At 37.2% G+C, this 20,023-nt stretch overlaps 1 protein-coding gene across 4 annotated transcripts in view; it reads right to left on the reverse strand.

The window, feature by feature from the left end:
- The window catches only part of MYPN (myopalladin), a 73,092-nt gene that overhangs the window by 18,707 nt on the left and 34,362 nt on the right, over window positions 1-20,023 (reverse strand). For all 4 annotated transcript variants that reach the window (XM_068688964.1, XM_068688963.1, XM_068688961.1 and 1 more), the window contains 10 exons: window positions 18,305-18,480; window positions 16,631-16,682; window positions 15,424-15,571; window positions 13,849-13,920; window positions 13,497-13,638; window positions 12,503-12,526; window positions 10,323-10,439; window positions 9,178-9,544; window positions 6,533-7,120; window positions 4,065-4,212 (listed from right to left, as the gene is read on the reverse strand). In XM_068688964.1, coding sequence (XP_068545065.1) covers window positions 4,065-4,212; window positions 6,533-7,120; window positions 9,178-9,544; window positions 10,323-10,439; window positions 12,503-12,526; window positions 13,497-13,638; window positions 13,849-13,920; window positions 15,424-15,571; window positions 16,631-16,638 — 1,614 coding nt within the window. In that variant the 5' untranslated portion in view covers window positions 16,639-16,682; window positions 18,305-18,480. The remainder of the gene's footprint in view (window positions 1-4,064; window positions 4,213-6,532; window positions 7,121-9,177; window positions 9,545-10,322; window positions 10,440-12,502; window positions 12,527-13,496; window positions 13,639-13,848; window positions 13,921-15,423; window positions 15,572-16,630; window positions 16,683-18,304; window positions 18,481-20,023) is intronic.

The raw sequence follows: 20,023 nt of genomic DNA on the forward strand, positions 1-20,023 counted from the left end.
TATTGTGCTCTGGGGAATAGACTTATTGATTCTTGGGACCTTTCTGAGGCTGACTTAGTACAGGAACTGCAGGAAGATGATTGTGTTTAATCACTGTTGAGGTATTAGTGATGATGTGGCCTGTGTGGTGAGTTGGGTTCTGCAGATGACTCTACAGACTATGGTCTTAAATGTTCTAAAAGCTTTTGGACAAACACTACATTTCTTCTGCTCCCAAATTTATTGTACAGTGTATATACTAGCAAAAGTAAAGAATATTCATTTGAGGGCTGTGAATAATGCATTTTCTAAACAGCTGTGGTTTTTCTCTTTGTCCTAAAAGTAAGGCAGTGACCACGCTGCTCTCTGGGTCTTACATAAGACACAACCAATGAGCATTGCCACACGCTATTCTTCATAGTAAATGACACACATATGTGGGCACAATTTATAATTCGTATTGAAAAAAGATGTTAAACAGGCCTAGGTACTTACTTCTTCCCTTCTTTTATTATAACATAGTTAATTGCTTTAATTCTGTTACTGCACAGGATTTTGAGGTTTAATTACTTCAGTTTTCTGTTTGATATTTGTATAGCAAAGATTTAAGGTAATAATGCCTTCAGTTTCTAAGATTAGCTTGTAAAGCATAATTTCCTCTATTTATAGTCCCATTGATGTGAAGCCTGTTAATGTTTTCAACTAGAAATTTAAAATAATCACTTTGCATTACAAATTTATATCTTTATTCCTTAGATTGTATGTCTGTCCTTTTCTTACCATACTTACTTTTACTTCTATGTGGCATATTCTGAATGAATGTTATGAAGATATATTACTTGCAGGGAAGGTGAGAAGCCTGATGGACTGTATAGACAGACTTGGGGAAGTGGAAACATGCTCTCTGTTCGTCAAGGAGTTGGACACTCACTCAGTTTATGAGACTTGGATGCTTTGTCTCACAGGATTTCAAACTCAGTCTCCAAGAGGAAGCTCTAAGCTGCATTCTAATACAGCATTGTGGAAGTGGAGATGAGAAGGAAGTTCTGTCCTTGTTCTCTTTCTCTGTGTGTAAATAGTTAAGTGTCCACTAGAGCAAGGACAGAGACCTAGGTGTTTGTCCTAGCTCCTAGGCAGAAGAGTGGATTCTCCTTCTTTCTCAGCCTGTCCCTACCTCTTTTCTCCAGCACAAAGTGGAAGAAAGAATTCTAACAGCTTCCTCAGACAACCATAATCATTAGAGCTGAAATGCTCTCTGAAAAGTCCTGCTAAAGGAGGGCCTGTTCCATGCTGCCTCAAATTCTTATTTTTGTTCACTGAGCTGGAGAAGGCAGGAGAGGGACTCATGTCTCCTATGTCTCCTGGTCAGACAGCTGTTCTGAAAGGTGGAATTTCCAGATTTCTGTGTTGCTGCTAAAGAACAGTTAATGATCTGTGCAAGCTGGGACAGCACCAACCATTCACTGTACCCACTGGCACAGGGTCATGCAATCCTTCTGGGAGTGAAGAGTTTTATGTTGGACTGTCTTGAGGCTAAGGAAGAAAATGGGTGAAGTCTCCCATATCTTGGGATTTGTCCTAACCAATTCCTGCAAGTGGATAAACCAATCCTCATTTAGTGTATCACCGGTTTGAAAGAACTGAGCAAATCTGACTTTAAGACATTTGGAATAACTGAACACATTTTTTCCAGCATTTCCAGTGGTGATGAAATTTCACCTGGCAATCTAACATACTACCATCTGCATAAATGACAGGTATGGTGTTATTTCTGGTAAAAATGACAGCTTATTATTACATGTGCTTGATCAAAAGTGAAGCTAGAATCTTAGCAAAATTTTATCTGTATTTCTATCAAAACTGCATGATTATCATTGCTGTAAAAGACTGAAGGCGAATGTGTTCTGTTCTCTGCAACAGCAAAATCACCAACTGCATTCTGATTCTAGATTTCTGTATTGTTGGTGATGAATGATGTACTGGATGAAACAGAAGGAGTACATCTGGATTATTAGATACCATGCTGAGTGCATAATGCTGACACACAGGAAAATCTTGACTTGTAAGCTAAACACTTATCATATGGAAGTCAATGATAATAATAAATAGTGCACCAGGATGTAAGTCTATCATATTAATTACTGCACTTTATATAGTAATATTAATCAATACCAGTACTTTAAGATATAGATCGTCATTTACAGCTTTTATTTTGGATGATCCCTACATGTTCTACACATACTGTAGATGAGACCAAGTGCTGCAATTGAAATATGAGATAACAGTAAGGAAAATGCTATGGAACACATTTTATGAGAGGGAATTTTTGAAATAGTATGTAAAAAATGCAAGGAAGCCAACACTTCAGGATTCTTATTGGATGCTGTGCTCCATTCATTATGCAGTGATCTCATACAGAGGGGAGTTGCATTTGTATTTATGAGAAAGTGAGTAAGAGGCTTTTTCCTCCCATTATAATAAACAATTTAATGTAAATGTACAATATATAGGATGAATATGTCTCATTTTAAAATTTGTATGAACTACAAAAAGAAAAAACAGGACAAAATCTGCAGGTGTGAATCCACCTCTACAACGTATGACTCGCATGATGTTGATTGTTCTGTAAATGGCAAAGCTGTAGGAATTCTGAAAAATACTATGCATTGCCAAGTCTTTAAGTAATACTTCTTAAATAAGAAGTATTCTGCTTTCACTGAGGAGAAAACTCAGACTTGAACGTTTTCAGTGTTTTAAAGATTTTTGAATCAAGCTTTAGGTTTGGTGTCATACAGAACAGTAAATAAGTATATAAATAACTTCTGCTGTCAGCTGCTAACTTTGACGCTGGTGGTGATCATTGTTTCTAAAGGGGTTATCATGCAGTTAACTCGAAAGACTGGTTGGTATTTCATAATAGTTCTCTAAATAGTTTGTCTTACTACCATGGCAAGTACAAATCGTAACACTTGTGATTCATCTGCAAAACATACTGCTTTGCCAGTTGTTTTGCTCAAAAGTGCTGTGGCAGTGTGATCTGTCAGAAGGAAGGGTCAAGAGCAAACTTTAAAAAACAGGTATTATGCTGCAGTTGTCCACAGAGGGCAATTTATTCCAGAAATCCCATGGCTTTTTGCTTATCTTTGCATGTTCTATGTCAGAAGGGCTAACAAATGTGAAAAGTTCCCTTATTGATGACAGATCAGGATAAACCATTATTTGCTGCGTTAAGCATGAGCTGGCAGGATGACGATGGAGGGCTCCATGGTCAAGGTGAGAGCAGAATAATCGCCTGCAGGCAGAACAGCTATCTAGCAGTGCTTAGGGCACCCTACAAGGGTGGATGAACCTGCCTTACAGTGATTTTAACCTCAAAATATTTTTTATTCCTTCTTTAATTTTGTAAACACTGCCCAGACTGGTGAATTGATTGATTCCAGTTAAGAAGGAACTGATATGTTTTAACTTCAGCTTTGTAGAAGGCTTCTTGTTTTCCTAAATTCTAATAATGACAGCCCTAAACTTAGTGTCTGCCAGTAACAGCTACCAAAACTTCTTTGTTAAGTACTTTCCTAACAACTTCCAGACAATTCATACGTATCGGGAGATTTGGAAAAATATTTAATGCTAAAAAATGAAAAAATGTATTTTAGTTCAATCAAAGTGAAAGCAGAAACCTTTTTGTTACAGTTTGATTACCTTCCTCTTTAGATTGGGTTAGAAACATACAGTGTCTGAATGCGTGTGTGTGCAGTGAGTTGAGCAGCTTGTAAACTAAAAGATGAAATCCTGTGTGCAGAACGTTATATGAAAAGAAAAAAGTTTTGCATTCCTACCGTTCTCTAATTGAGATTATCAGAAATGAAAATTGCTATACAGTCACAAAGCAAAACCTCTACAGCTGCATCCCCTTGGACTTCCTATTTAAAGCTCCAGTTTGCTATTCCAAAACAGTACTTACCACAGACGCTTACTCTGCAGAGTAGTGTAGCTGCTCAACCATGCAAACACCTTTTGTGCCACAAGTCATAATACATGCCTTGTTCACAAGTGAAATTTATTTTAATGACACTTGTTTTTCTTACCTGCTGACTACTTTGTTGATTAATATCCTCTCTGAAATGTAGTTTTCTTTCCAGGTCCTTCACAAGTGCAGCTTTATTTTCCCGAATAGAATCATCTGTTGCTAATGGCAGAGGCTTCAGATTTTTCTTTGTTAATCCCTGGGTTGAGCTATTAAAAGAAAATTCTCACACTAACATGCAGCAACCAGTACAGATATTTATATATACAGTCACCTGTGATATAATATGTTAAGCTTCAGTTGTCTGGAGGGACTTACTATTTATTTACATAGAAGCCAAAGCACAAGATAGGATTTGTTTTTTTTTGGTACTATTTTTATGATGCATCCCATTCCCATTAATGCCATCAGGAATTAAAGATGCACATCTTAAAGAGAATAAGCGCTATAATACTGCAATAAAATTCTATGTTCTGTTTACACTTATCCTAGAATAATGATGTTGCAATGGATGCTGAAGAGATGTGCAAAGGTATTACTGTAGGTGTACAATTAGTGCATTTTACTGTATCAGGCAATAATTTAGAAAGTTAATGCAATTTCCTACTGATCTTTATCTTACAACTTCAGTGATTACTTATTCTTCCTATAGTCCTTCATTTTTCTCACCCTTTTATGACACCTAACATAACATCTCTCTTTATTTATAGATTTAGTGTTGTTTTATTTAGCAGGGTTTGGGAATAGTTTTTTAAATAATATCAAGGGACGTGATATTATTATAATGCATTGCTGAAACACAACAGCCACACAATGTTTGAGAGAGTGCAGTGTTCCAGTAGCTTCCCAGTAGTTGGGATCCTAATAACAGGGGTCTAGGTAAAAGGCATAACTGATCGTTGCTGTGCAAGATACCTGCCTTGTGGAATGTCCTGCAGGCACAGTGACCTTTCAGCTCCGAGTCTCAGCACAATACGCTCTGGTTATGTGAGAACTCAGCTCACAGGGGAATGGTGAAATGTAAAAGACAGTATCTAACTGCCCTTGCTGGTAGGCATAGTGTAAAGATTTATTTGATAATGCCTTCATAATGGTTTATTTGGTATGACAGTTACAAAAAGTGAAGCACCTTGCAAACATTAAGTGTTATTAGTGCAAATCAATTGGACTTGAGCGTTTGTGCACCAGCTCTGAATGGGAGGAAGGGTAGTGGATGTGCAGTTGCATTTGATTTGTTCTTTCTGGGGCAACTTTATGGAAGCAGGTTGAAGGCTTGAGTTGGGTATAGTTAAAACCTTCACTGTGAACCTGCTAACCTTATTTTATAAGGCCTGCCCATGATGCCAGGGCCTTGAAGTACCCGAGGCATGTGCCACAGGGTAGCTGTAATTACCTGCCTGTGCTGGGCAATCAGGAAGTCTGGGAGCAGAGGTGCAATAACGGATTAAAAGCAAGATTTCCCTGCCAGAGTGGTGAGTGCTCTGTATGCAGGGACACTTTCTCTGTTACAATTACAGGTTGGTGGATGTACTATCAGCAAAGTAAATAGGAGCTTGGGACTTACTGATGGCTATCACTACTTTGAAGTGTACCATTGGTAAAAGGGGGAAATATTCCTTACTTTGTGCAGAATTTGGAGTTCTGCAGATAAAGAGTTTTATCAATCTACTGGTGCAATTTCTTATTGATGAACACATGCTAACACAGGTTACCAGATTACCATGCTAACGCAGGTTTCAGTGTCTACAAAAGAGGTATTAATTTAAAGTCTTCTAGTTAAAAGGGAACTCATAAGGCCACAACCTTTCTAGTACATCATCGTCCTCATTTGCTTGTGTGGTGGTAGCCATTTTGTCACAGAAATCATTCTGGCTGTGAATTAAAAGATTTCTGTGCAAGCCATTAGCTCTCCTGAGATTTTCTAGGAGACTTTAAATACAGAAGGTATTGCAGCCAGAAAAATAACTTTACAGAAAAGTAACATTCCACAACTTACTTCTTCAATTTATCTGGCCTAAGAAATAACGTATTATGAGGTAGGATAGGTAAGAAGGTTTTTATAGCTCATATAGGCAAAAGGGCTTTTAGGCAAATGGTCCTTTATAGCTTATATAGGCAGATGGAGTGGCTTATCCTGCGAGCTCATGGTGAAAATTCTTTTCTCCCACTAGAACAGTTCTGTGAATCTCTGACTGAGCCCCCATATTCTTGTCTGTATCTGTTTGGAAACTCCCATTTCTCTATCCTGAATTTATATTACCCTTAAGAGAGGAGATAAATAAAATGAATAAAATGCATAACTGTAAACTTTACCTTTTTTTTTTTTTTTTAATAGAAGCAGTTTTCTCTTCCTTTCTTATATGAATGTAAAGATGAAGTGACCAGAATATGAGTAACTCACTTTTCTATTATATGAATGATTTGCATTCTAGGAAAATCTCCGCTGAACACTTGAACAAAAATACATCTTAGTTTCTTTTACAAGTATTTCACGTCCCTGCTTCTGCACATACAGTTCATACTACTTACGTGACTGGTGTACTTTTGGGCAGCCCCATAGCATTGGTTGATGGTGCAGAAGGAAGTGAAGGAAGAACAGCGCTAAGGAAAGCTACTGGATTTGGAATTCGGCCAGTTGGGGAGACAGGAGTAGGAGTCACACTCTGTGGCTGAAATTGTTTTACACTGGATGTAGACAGTGTTAACGGAGGCACAGTGGATTCTTTTGGGCTTGATAGAGACTGATCACTTTTGCTTGTAAATGCTCCTGATGGCCTTGATGGTGTAGGTGGAGGATTTGCCGTGACATTTTCCTTGTTATTTGTTCTTTGAGTTCCTTGAGAGACACTGCTGTATATTGTCACTGAGGAGCTAGAAGAGGAAATGGTAGGCGGTGGGGTCTGTGGCGATAGGAACTGCTTAGGTCGGGTATAGTTGAATGCTTGTGAAGCAGAGGCTTTGCTTTGTTTGTACGTGGTTGAGGTGGATTGTTGATTGAATGAAGTAGCAGAATTCAATAAAGCTGTGTTGAATGACAGCTCTCTTGTAGATGTCTGATGCACAAGCTGTTGCTCAAGCAAGACTTGGTTGTGGAGCTGTTTTAACTGGGTCTGATCACTGCATGCAAAGCAAAGATAAACAAGATTGGTCATGAGCCTGGTTGAAGCCCTGAACGTGCTGGCTGATCATGTTTCCATATGCGAATTGTGAGAGAAAAGACCTATGGCCTGTGAGAGGCCAGTGAGTGAGAGGTAGGGAAAGCTGCTAAATGACATATTCTCTGACATTATGGGAAGAGCATAATATTAGTTGGCTACAAAAATAAACTTTTCTTTCCTCTGTCCTTCCTTGGAAGAGTCATGATAAAAGCTTTTGGACTGAAAATTATTTGATTGAAAGATGATCCTTGCATTTTAACACATAAAAAATAAATAAAAATCTTACATGAAGATATTTAAGGGATAACATTGTTAAGTTCTGCTCTATGTCACCTTAGTACATCTCTACTTGTGTAATAAAGAGTAGGACTGGGTTTGTCGAAATGAGAATTTGCAAGCCAGAGTGCGGTTATTCACCTTCTGTTAAAGTGAGCTTGGAAACCAGTATTCTGGCTGATAGAACTTGGCAATAATCCATCAAAAGAGACACCACCAATGTAGTTTAGGTGGCATTGACATTTAGCAACAGGTAATAGTGCATCTTTCAGAGTGTATTTGCACCTCATGCAATTGTTATTTCTGAGATGCTCTCTATTGTATGTGTCTTCAGAGCTTTTCTACTTTGCAGTTAAGAAAAACTATTTTACATTGTCAAGTGGTATATTTTGTTATTGCATGTATGGAAATACAGGCTAGCTTTTCTCCTTACAAAAACAGAAACAACATAGTGGATTTGGAAAATTATCATGTAACAAATTGTCCAGTATTAAATAAATATCATCAAAAAGTTAAAAATGTAGAAGTGGAAACACAATGGTACTGGTAAACCAAATACAAGAAGTTAAGTGAATTTATTTAAAGGAATTACTCTTTCTATAATTTACTAAACAAAAATCCCATTAAAGGTAGATTAAGTTAGCAATTTCAAGCTTTTGAAAATTGCAGAGTTAGAGAATTAGAAGTTGTGCAATTCTGATTTTATCTCCTTCATATGCATCTGCACAATAGTGTACTGTATAACATTTTGTAGATGTTTTGAGAGAAATCCTGGTTTATGCAAGCAGTGATGTGAGCTGTGGGCAACTTAACGTCTGCTTCTACTCATCCCTTAAATATAGCTTTAAAAGTCAATAGGGCTGTGCGTCTGGGCTTGAAAAATAAATAAATAAAAGTTCTTGCTCTCCTACATGGTATGCAAGTTCTGTTTTCTCGCTTGTCATGTTTATCCTATGAAATTACATCCCTGCTTAAGGATATCAGTGAATTATTTTATAAAAGTCCTTCCTGAAGCTTTAGTTAAAGCTGCTGCCTATTTAAGAAGTGAACTCTGTGTGCTTTTTGTTAAACTAGTTTTTAGAGGTTCCAAAAATACTGAAAAGATATTTCTTAATAAACTGCAGTGTGCATTCCAGAGATCATTCTGTAAGAAAATTACACTATTCCTTAAACATCCCCCTTGGACTCACAGTGCACTAATCATGCAGGTGCTCTTTAGTTTATGTGGTTTCACATTATCAAACACTTGCAAGTATTTTTTTCTGTTTTAGGAGGAATTATGTTTGTGAGACATAAAATCATGAGGCATGGCCTTTGGGACTACAGTTGTTGGCCCATACTGTATGCAAGACGAGTACGTCTGCTTTTGGCAAAACTGCATAATGAGAATTGAATGAGTTATATTGGAAGAACCTGCTTTTATTTTCCCTGCACAAAAACAATTTTGTTCATCTGTTATTTGCGGTAGAAGATGTGGAATTAAATAAAATATAAAAGGGAAAATATATTCCTTTGGAACACACTTTTCTCAAGAGAGATATACAGAAAAATCTCTGTCTCTTTGGAAGTGCTTTCTAAGGCTTAGTTGGTTAATTAGGCCAGCACCGTGTGATACTGTCTTTTTGTTCCATGTTTGTGTTTTTGTCTCCACAGTGTCCTGGTCTATGAATAGACATGTGATAAAGCAGATACAAAATAATAGCAATCATGCTCCTGAGACTTAGAATACCTTTTACTTACAGCTTTGGTTTAGCCAGTACTGGAGGGGGTTCCTTGGATGGTGATGTTGGCTCTGGTACTTTCACTGGCTGTCCATTAATCCTGTCCTGGAAGTAGTTGGGTCCTCTTTGGTTTGTGGTGCCAAGTCCATCCTCTGGTGGTGACTCACTTTCTTTGTCATCTTCAGGCAGCTTGAAGTGCACACGGAGACCTATCTTGGAACTCGATCTGGGTTCGTTGTGGTTCACAAGAACACCTTCAAGTTTAGGTTTGGGGGGTTGATTTACACGTTGGGAAGGAACATGTGGGGGAGACTGATGTTCAGCAGCAACTAAGTTGATTGAGCTCATTGTGTGAAGGGCAGCAGCATTACTACTGTCTTCAGATGCTGAAATAACAAATACCAAAGTTTTGATGATACATAAATACCATAAATGACAGTGAAATGAAATCAGAAAAGATACATTTGGAAAAACCTTCTCTAATGTCCTGGCCAGCTGTTGGAATGAGTAATTTCACTTCATTTGTTTACCAACAAACTCCCTTAACAAAATAGTATTGTAAAAAGGGAAAAGTGGGAGGTACAGCCACAGCCCTGGTTTGGAAGATCCAGTAGTGGTCTACAGCCATGAATTCCACCAGCATCTTTGCAATACAAACTTTCTTTTCAGAGAGTTCTCAAGCTTTTTAGTTGTTCAGAGCACTGCCAGGACTTAAGCTGAATTGGAGTTGTTCAGAGCACTGCCAGGACTTGAGCTGAATTGGAGTCCCCAGCGTGCTATGCTTTTACATACAGGTTCTTCACTCACCTACCTCCTTAGTGCCTTGGCAGTATAAATCACGTAGCCAATATGAAAGAATCTGTTTTGGGGGTTCCTATTATGGGTTCTGCACTAAAGGTTTATTAAAGAGCAAAGTAGGCAGTCCATGGAGATTCCACAAATGGCTATTGGCCAACTCTTGAAGTCAGCAAGAGTCTTGTTTTAGGAAGGGCTGTGTGGGATTCATTCCCTAACGTTGCTTGCTGCTTCATGTTTCTAACTGGGGAAAGACACTTTGGAAAGACATAGCAATCTGTAAGTTTGATAAGCAGCCTGGAGCACACAGCACATCAGCCTTCCCTGCTTGTATTTACTAGCCAGCAAAGGACTCAAACAATCTCTTACCTTTGACAGTTAGACGAGCTATACTAGATACTGTGCCATATTTATTGCTTGCAGTGCAGGTGAAACTGCCAGAGTCTTCTGAAAATACTTCAGCAATAACCAGAGTACAGATTTCCTCTGCAAAGCATCAGAGCAGTGTTATTACTTGAAATAAGCACACATTGAACAAACACACAAAGCCTTGACTACACTAGGGGATGTTTCCTTAAGGTTTTCCACCTTGCTCAGTTTGATTTTATTTTCATCTGTATTATCAATTTTGGCAGCCTTTGTGTGCAGCAGCTGTTATCAGCATTGTGTGCAGCAACTGGTACCCTCTGTGCTCCAGCATGCCCAACAAAAGTGAAGAACAGGTGGCAGCAGTGTTTGGAAAACATTAGAGAATGTCCTCCCAATCACATGAAGTACAGACTTTCTTTATGAAGAACTTAATATTGAATCTGGAGAAATAAAATGCACTCTGTACTCACAAGTCACTAATATATATATATTTATCTCTTTGCAGATTGAAAGGTTAGTTATAATTAACTGGGAATAATTCAAGTAGAGACACTGTAAAGTGAAGAAATGCAAAATACATACTTTTAGGCCAGCATTTTTCAAAAATACTACTGCAGATCACCAGATAGATGGGATCATGCTAATTGTGCTTATAGGAAGTTGCCTTTTCTCTTTGCAAAGAAGACTCATGTGGGCATGAAAAAATGTTAGTGCAAAACTGTAGCAACAGAAACGAAATTCTGTCTTGAAAAGTCAGTCTGGGGTTATGACATTCATCCCCAATCTGTGTCTGATGTCCAGGCAGCAGTACTAGCTGATAATAACTGTGGTGGTAGGATTTTACAACTTTTTTTTGGTCAGGTATATGGAATGGGGAGGGTGGGTAACATCTAAAGGGTACAGAAACATAGGCTGATAGCATTTCTTCAGTTAATAGCCAGTGACTATTTTGCTACCATTTTGCATGAAACTTTCTTAAAAAAGTCACTGGATTAATATTTCATTATAGCTCTTATAGAAGACCATACAACATTTAAATGTAATTGTTTCATGTCATCACTGTGGAGAATCTAGCAGCAACAAAGATTATTTGCTAACAACCATAGGAGAATCATAGTTTATTATAGTAGTAGGATTATAGAACTAGTTTAAGGCATTAGAGTATCTAGTTTATAGTACTTGGATTTGCCAACCACTGCATGCGTGGAAATCCAGATTCCTTCTGAATGAGCAGCAGGTGATGAGGCAGTGACAACTGCACCCGACTGATTACCCTCTGAAAACTGCTTCACATTACTCAGCAGTGATGCCACTGGACACTAAAGGAATGGCATCGGTGGGTTCTGGTAGAAGCTCCGCTTATTCATTCCTAAGTCTAAGAGACAGACATTGCAGAGAGAGGGGAAATCCTATAGATTTTGGAATAGTCTCTTTCAAGATACTTTTTGGAGTAAAACGCTTTTAATATGAAAAGGACAAAAGTTACAGAAGTCTGTATTTCATAAGAATTGATACTCCTTTGGTTATTTTCCGTCTAAAGAGGGGCTCCTTTATTTTTTCATAGCGAAGAGCATAACGGAGAGGGTGATCGTCTCATGGAGAAGTAATCAAAATCAATGAAGTTCCTTTGCTCCAATCAAGCAGAGTAGCCTGTGTTTTCCTCTGAAATTAACAAATCCAGCCACTTTTATAGGATTTGCTGATATCAGGGGTAGAACACCTGATGTGATACTCTCATATTACACTGGTAGGGTGCAAAGGGAATGGCTGACATGGCTAAACATCTGATGCAATGTTCCCTAACTGGTGAACTAGATAAAAATAGCTCAGTCCTGCATCATCTGGTGTACTTCTGAACTTCAGATATAGGGAACCCTCATACGTTAATTTTGTTAATCTTCAGCTTTGTAAAAAGTGAACAGATCCTGAGTTAGAACTGGGACAAAGCAGAATGGAAACATTATTTTCTTGAAGTGATAAAATTCATTTAAGTTACATGTTTATGGAACATTCGACCATTCTAGAAATGCCTCTCACTAGTAACTATAGAACATGGGAAAATTAAAAATTGCCGTAATTAAACTGTGGAGTTTAAATAATGGATTTTTTTTTTTTTTTTGAGGTTAAACCACCATATTTGTATAATCAAAAAAAAAGATGAACTTTTTGATGATCCTCACCTGGTTCAGCCATAGATCGTGGTTCTAAAGGAAAGAAAAGCAGAATTAGCAGATGGAATATGTTTACTTTTGCATTTTTTTTTTTTGAACACTAACTATAAAGCTTGATCTTCTCTATATGATAGGATACTCCCTTTGATGTAGTTTTCTGTTTAAAGGGTAGTGGAGACAGCCAAGCATTGTGCTCAATGGTATGTCAAATCCACTGAACATAGTGGACACCTTTGACCACTTACAAATAGGAAATGAATTCTTCAAGGAGTTTTCTGCAATCTTAATATTACTTCAGTATTTACGACAATTTCTGAAACTATTCCACACATGAAATCAAGTTATGATAAAAAAAAATATCTTTCATTTAGGTTTGATTTAGTGGGATATTTAAGGAATTTCTATTGAGTTTTAGCAGTTTTAGCTGTCCAGTGGCATGAAAACCACAGACATTTCAACTGCACTAGAAAAGGGAAGTAAAAGTATGTTTTCAACCCATCATGTATCATGTGCACACACATGTATAGGTGAGCATGCAAGAGTCATGTTATAATGTAACATGTATAAATACAGTTACTTTTGTGGAGAGGTAAGCAGTCACTGTCCATAAGCACTTGTACAACTATAAGCACAGTCACTTAAGTAAAAGATGGGGCACCTTACAGGCGATGGAACTCTACATAAATGGTGCAGAAAGAAGAACAATCAGAAGAAGTAAGACTAAATTAGAAAAGGACATTGCAGTGACAATGGGATCAAAGCAGAAGGCAAAACAATATAACAGTCTGGGGAATCTCAGACACATACTACCTCTTAGTATGCTGTTCAATTCATCTCCAGTTTTGGCTTCTGTGACCCAGATTTATTGCTGTAAATAAGGCTTATATAGTTCTTACCATTCTAATAAGAAACTTAAAGTGTTATATAATTAAAACTGCTATATTAGCAGTTTTGTTTCTTGCCTATATTTTGTATTTGCAATATTTCCACACAAGAAACTTACTTTTCTGTAATATCCGAAAATCTGGAGAATCTTCTATCAGTGTTCCTTCTCTGTACCATTCAACCTTTGGGGACGGAGCTCCTTTCACCCGACATTCAAATACTACAAGCTGCCCCTCAGAAGCTGAGATGTCCTGTAACATCTAATAGAGAAAATGTATAAACACAATCAGTAAATGTTTTATTGATCTGGAAGTAATATTGATTTTAGAAAGATTTCATACAGTCATTCGAGTCCTTGAATGCCTTAAGAAAGGCATTTTTTTTCCCTTTCATAGCTAGAAAGTTTTAATTATCTCTCCAAACAATTAATTGGCCTCTTTTCTTATGAAATACATCATGAAGCAAGTTACCTTTGTAAATACAGGAGCAGCAACTATAGGTCTTCCATCCAATCCTTGCAAATAGTTAGTGGGGCTTTGAGCCTGCGGGTTGCAAAACATCACATGGTGTTTAAGTGAGTATAGGCTGTTTTTCCACATACAGAAGAAACATGATACATCCCTTACATGCTAATTAAATACTTTGAAAATTGAAAGGCTCAGGCACCCCCATTCTTGGCTGTTAAATGGAAAGAGCTTCCTGTAAAAATTTTACTCTAGAGTAAATAATATCTGGGACTGAAGAGTGAAAAATATACTGGGTTTAAAAAGCATTGCTATTACAGAACTATAGACTAAAGAATCATTCAGGTGCTGTATACTAGACACAAAGAAAGTATGGGTTCTGAACAGACATGGATACCTGGCTTTGTGTCAGATTGCAAGGCAAGTCATTGCATGATCATCTAAGTGAGTGTAAAACGTGCTTTATGCTCATGGAATGACACAAAAGAGATTTTGGTTGGTGAAGTCTAGAGCAAAATATTAAATGCAGTGAATAAATGTTGCTCCGTTGCTGACTACTGGAAAACTTCCTTATATAGCTTGGTTAATAGTGTTTTTCTCTTTAGTCAAAATAGAAGTTGCCCCAGAACAGCAGAACTAGGGATTTGGTATCTTAGGAGAACATAGACAAATTCTATAGATGTTGTCTTAGAAGTCAAGAAGCTTGAAAGTGGTAATAAGCTTCTGAGATAGCTGTCAAATTTGACTTAGGCAACCTCTGTCAAAAAGTATTACAGAGGCTTAGTTCTTTTTTCTTCGCAGTCAAAAGTAAACCTGCATTACTTCATCTATTCAGTATCTGTTTACTGGTTACCACCTTAGTGTTAAACGTTGTAAAGGCAGTGTAAATGGAATTTAACTTTCCAGTTTTATTTTTAAGTAAATGTCGCTATTCTTTCCTCTTAAGAAAGAATTCACAGTTATGGTTATTCTGATACTTTGCAATGAACAGGTCTATAAATGCATGCTAACATTAATTAGCAATCCTGTAGTATGGATACTAAAAGGATAGTATGGTAAATAAACATAACTACATATAAAGTAAACAGAGCCGTGAAATGATTTAGCTGGAAGTAACTCTCATTAAAAGAAAATTATCTGAAGCAGGTTCTGTAGGAGAGGGCGAGGAGAAAGGTATAGGCTGCCACTATGGAAGTGAGCAAGTCAGTCTGCAATGTAAGATGCCAGTTGACTTACACATCCAAGTGCCCTTCATGGCATGCAGCGTCTGACCTGCTGGAGCGCACAGGCTCCTGCCGCTGGCTGAGCTAGTGGCAGCTGCTCCTTCTGCTCATTGCCGCAGAGATGCCTGTAACCCGGGGATGAAAGCTTCCCTTCCCTCTGCCAGGTGCTAAAGGTTAGCTGGCAGGCAGGACATCTCTTCTGCGTATGCAATTACTGTGTGGCTGTAAGGTTCAGAGCTGAAGTACAACAGCAAAGTAAAAACTAGAAAATGTTGGGATTCTGAGTCAAAAGCTGTAGAAGAACCCATTTTAAGCGCTTTCTTTTCAATCTTGAAATATAACACATCATCCCCACTACCTGAGTAACTGGCGTAGACACAGGCTGGACAGGTACAGACACAGGCTGAACCACAGCTGATGGTGCCTTGGAGGTTTCTTGGTGCTTGGTTGCAGCTCTAGTAGCAGGAGATGCTGCCTTCAGGGAGGTGTCAGCTGGCTTTGCATTGCTGTGAAATATTAAACAAAAAGAAGTTCTCTTAACTGGAAGCTAGACCTATACGTGTTTCCTTTAGTTACGTCTGTCACATCTACGTGCCAAACCTAGCCTCACTTCTGGGATTGGATTCTAATTAGTTTAACCTAATAGATACTGCCAAGTAAACTTTGATTTGTAAGAATCAGCCTGCATATCTTACCACTGTAAGCTCTCTTATCTAGTTCAATTATACCAAATGCAATAAAATGGCCTGGGTTAACTGGCTTGAAAGGTGTTGCTATCAGCTGTGAGCAGCACAAGAGGACAATATTAGTTTCTCTTGTACTGTTCCTTGTGTTTGTATGCAGATTGGAGCTCACAGGATAGTAAAAATACCATGGTCCATGGTATTTTATAAAAAAAAAAAATGGTATTAGTGTCTTAAAAGAAAATGAAATTTCTAATGAATGTAACCCTCACTAATAAATAATGGGGAAAAAATGCATAATGGGGATAAGTGGGGAAAGAGTGCATAAGGCTATCTATCTAATTCAAATTTGCACTTTATAAATCACTGGTTGCATTTGGGATTGTATGAATGCATGCAAAGGAGCTCAAACAAAACAGGGACTTATGCCCATCAATTCAGTTTACTCCCGTTCCTATGTATTAATTTCCATGTCTGAAGTCTGAATAATCTGTGTATAGCAGTCTTCTGTCAAAGACTTTATGACACAGATTTTCTTGAGATAAATTTTACTACAGTTTTTCCAAGTCAGACACTTAATTGACCATTTAACTTGTATGTAGTCAAATAGCATGTTTTAGTAGATTTATTTAGTATTTTAATGTAGAATATTTCTTCGTATGTTTATATTTAATAATAGTTTCAGTGCTTAAGCTAAAGTTTGTTGTTCCATATTATTTGTAAAACAAACAAGCAAAACACCAACAACCCAAAGAATCCAAACAAACCCCAAACAAAAGCCAACATTTTGCAAGCTGCAAAATATTAATGGAAATTCAAATGTCTACACTTGTGGCTTCTTTAGCTATAAGAAAAAAGGAAGATAAAACATTTTAAACTTACTGATCCATTTCGTCTTTGATGGTTTCACCTTCAGAGTCAGAAGAAGACACTCCTATGAAAACCCAAAAAGAAAAAAAAAAAAGTGAAGTGGTTTTTGGAGAATTTTATCTAAGAATCATATTTATCATCTTTATTAGGATTTCCTCTAGAGCATTGGAAGGATGCTGTATAAGGATATTTATTATAAAGCTATGCCAAAACAAAAGATCCCATTGCAATGGAAGTGAACATTCCTGTTCATTACAGACTGTGTAAGACACAGAACTGCTCTTGACATAAGGCAGATTTAGGATGACATGCAATTGAAATGAGGAAAACAGCATCCATGAGTGAATGCATACCCAAGCGCTCCTCAGGTTCTCTTCGAAATGCCACTCGTATGATTTAATCTTTAATTGCTGTTGTGGATCAGATAAGAGCTTCTTTTCTCAGATACCTGATACTAACATTTTTAAACGGGGGGGGGATAAAAGAAGAGAGACACCTAGAATCATAGCTATTATTCATAAACTAGTGCCTCGTAACACAGTTTGGAGAAGACATCAGCTCGATTTACTAACAGCTGTCTTCCTGAGACATTTTACACTTCTGATTCAGCCTTCACTGCTTTTGGAATTTGCATTTTCTCTGCAGTTTCTGCCAGTGAGCATCTCCACGAGCCATGGCTTCCATCCAACATCGTCTGAGTTAGGTAAAAGCAGGCCTTGGCCCCAGTCTCAAGAACTTATAAAGCCCTGCCAAGCACAGACATCTCCCATTAATGCCAGGGGCAGTGCTGATACTAAAAAAGGATTCGCCCTTTCACTGTCAGATTAGAGATGTGAAAGAAGCATAACAGTAGAGCAGAAGTACCCTTGTATGAAGTGTGGTAGGTGCTTTAATTTATGAATGGTCACGCTGTTGTCAGTGATGTTACACATAGTGTGATATTTCCCTGCCTGAGAAATTAAAAAAGACAAGGAGTAAAAAAGATTCTATGTGTTTATATTAAATTTATAATCCTGTTAACACAGTGATGAATGCAATCTAAAACCTTACCAAAAACAGTGTTAAAAAATATGATATATAAATCTCTCAAGTAGGATATATTAGATAGCATAAGGAGAAAGAAAATAGATTTAAATCTGCAGGTATATATTTTGTTTTATTTACAGTACCTATTCTGCAAGTAAAAGATCAAATTGCTGATATGTACCTATTCATTTCAGTTACGAAGTGCCAATAATGGGTTAAGATCAAGCTACTTTTAAATTTCTCTGGTGGAAAAAGACCAGCTCTGACAAGACATTCCATCTAAAATAAAGACTCTAGGGAAAAGGGTCTAATAAGAATTAGACACAAAGTTGATGTTTCTTTTATTTATATAGAGTAACCACAGGCAAAAAATATAGGTGGCATCAGAATTTCAGTATTTTTCAACTTTGATCTTGCAATCAGATAGATAAAATCTATGGGAAGCAACACATTAAAATGATACATAAAGAGCAGTCACTTCTGTGAAGATATTTTACAGAGAAATAATAGAATTGTTAGTATTGACTGAAACAGTTGACTTCCTGCTACATATTTTTTGTGACAAATCTAGTAAGTAGGTAACATACACAATATATAATTGCATCTTAATCCTGTGTTGCTAGTTTCAGCCACCAATTTCTGCAACAATTCTACAATTACCTTCTATGTAAATCTCCGCAGAGGTGGAATCTGTTCCATAGATGTTTGAAGCAAAGCACGAGTAACGTCCTGTATCCTCCTCAAAAGCTTCAACAATAACCAATGAGTGTCGATCACCTGTCTGGATAATTTGAATGTCTGGTGAGTTTTCAAGCTCCTTCCCTTCACAGTACCACCTGCAAGGTAAAAAATATGGTTTGTCAGTGCAAGCATCTTGACAACTAGAATGACAATGTTGGAAATCTTTCTGATGATAAAATCAGTGATTTTTAGCCTGAAGGTTCCAACAGAATATTGCAGGCAAGTTTAATCATCAGTCTAATGAATAAAAATATTTATGATTTTCACAGTATTCAAGTATGGCAAATAATAGAACTCCTTTCTTTGCAGTATTTAAAACTTATTGACTAGTTTATATAAGCAACTCTAGCACATACATTTCTCGCTACACAGATTTCAATAGTAGAGTGAAAGAAAAGGGAGATATGAGTTTGAAACGCTGTCGGTCTAGCACTGAATTTCTCTTGAGGTACATTCAGATCTGTGTTGTGGCTTAAAGCATAGCAAAAACAAACAAACAAACAAACAAAAACTAAATAAACAAATTTCCCTCAAACTTGTGATTCCAAAGTTCATGTTAATTTAAAAGGTGATTAAAATACACTGTAATGTTAATCTTTGTTTTGTCATATATTTGAGAAAATCTTCTTTTAAGAAAAGAGTGCATAAATGTATCATAAGTAAAGAGAAGTGGTCTATTACAATATAGAGGCACTTCCTTACGGAGCAATGGCTAGTGAGAAAGCTGGACCTTGAAATCTTTTCTGCGTGGTGTTTGCTGTTTCTCTTTCAAACCCAGCTACATATCCAAGAATGTTTTGGGTCCTTTAGAGGCTTCACACTGTCATCTATGATGCTCCTAAGCACTCTTAATTCCCTCAGTGGTTGGAAGGGTGGTGTTAGCAGAAAGTGCAGGACTCTAAACAAAAGTAAAAGCAGCACATGAACAGACAGCTCCTTAGGATGTGTTAATGACAGCAACCATCAGCTCAACCTATTTATTAGTAGGGGAGAGCAGTCCTGACTGCTATTGCTTTTTCATATGGAAAATACAGAACAGAAAGAGAAAGCAAGTGGGTTTGCAGTACCAGACTCAAATTCAATTGGACAGTGTAGGTTTTATAGAGAAGGTGTAGTACTATGTATAGGAATCCAGTTTGGGTTAGTACTTAGAAATACTTATATTTTTAGGTAACTAGCTAAATTTAAAAAGCCAAACTGCAGTGCTGCCTTCTTCACTGTAATTTTTCTCATATATATAAATGGATATAAAACTTGAACAAAAAAAATGTGTTTGCTGTTCATTGTTGCTTTCTTACCTGTGTATGGTTGATTAATGCATTTTGTGTATATGTATATGGGGGCTATCATGCTGGTAACGTTTTTTTTATTTAATTGATTTTTAAAAATGAATAGTTGTTTCATCCATCTGGGTATGGTAACCTGGTAAAAGTATCTGTTAGCTTCTGGGTGCATACCAATGCTATCAAAGCAATGGGAAATGTATTTTCCATTATATGTTACAGCAAGTAGAATTAATTGAGGAAAGGCTAAGGGTGAGCTTTTGATTATTAAATTGTAGTAATTCTTATTTCTTAGCTCATACTATAAGGTACTTTGATATATTTCCATCTTACATCATTTAAAAGAAATTAATGA

This window comes from Anas acuta, chromosome 7, assembly GCF_963932015.1.
Source record: "Anas acuta chromosome 7, bAnaAcu1.1, whole genome shotgun sequence".
NCBI classification, from domain to species: Eukaryota; Metazoa; Chordata; class Aves; order Anseriformes; family Anatidae; genus Anas; species Anas acuta.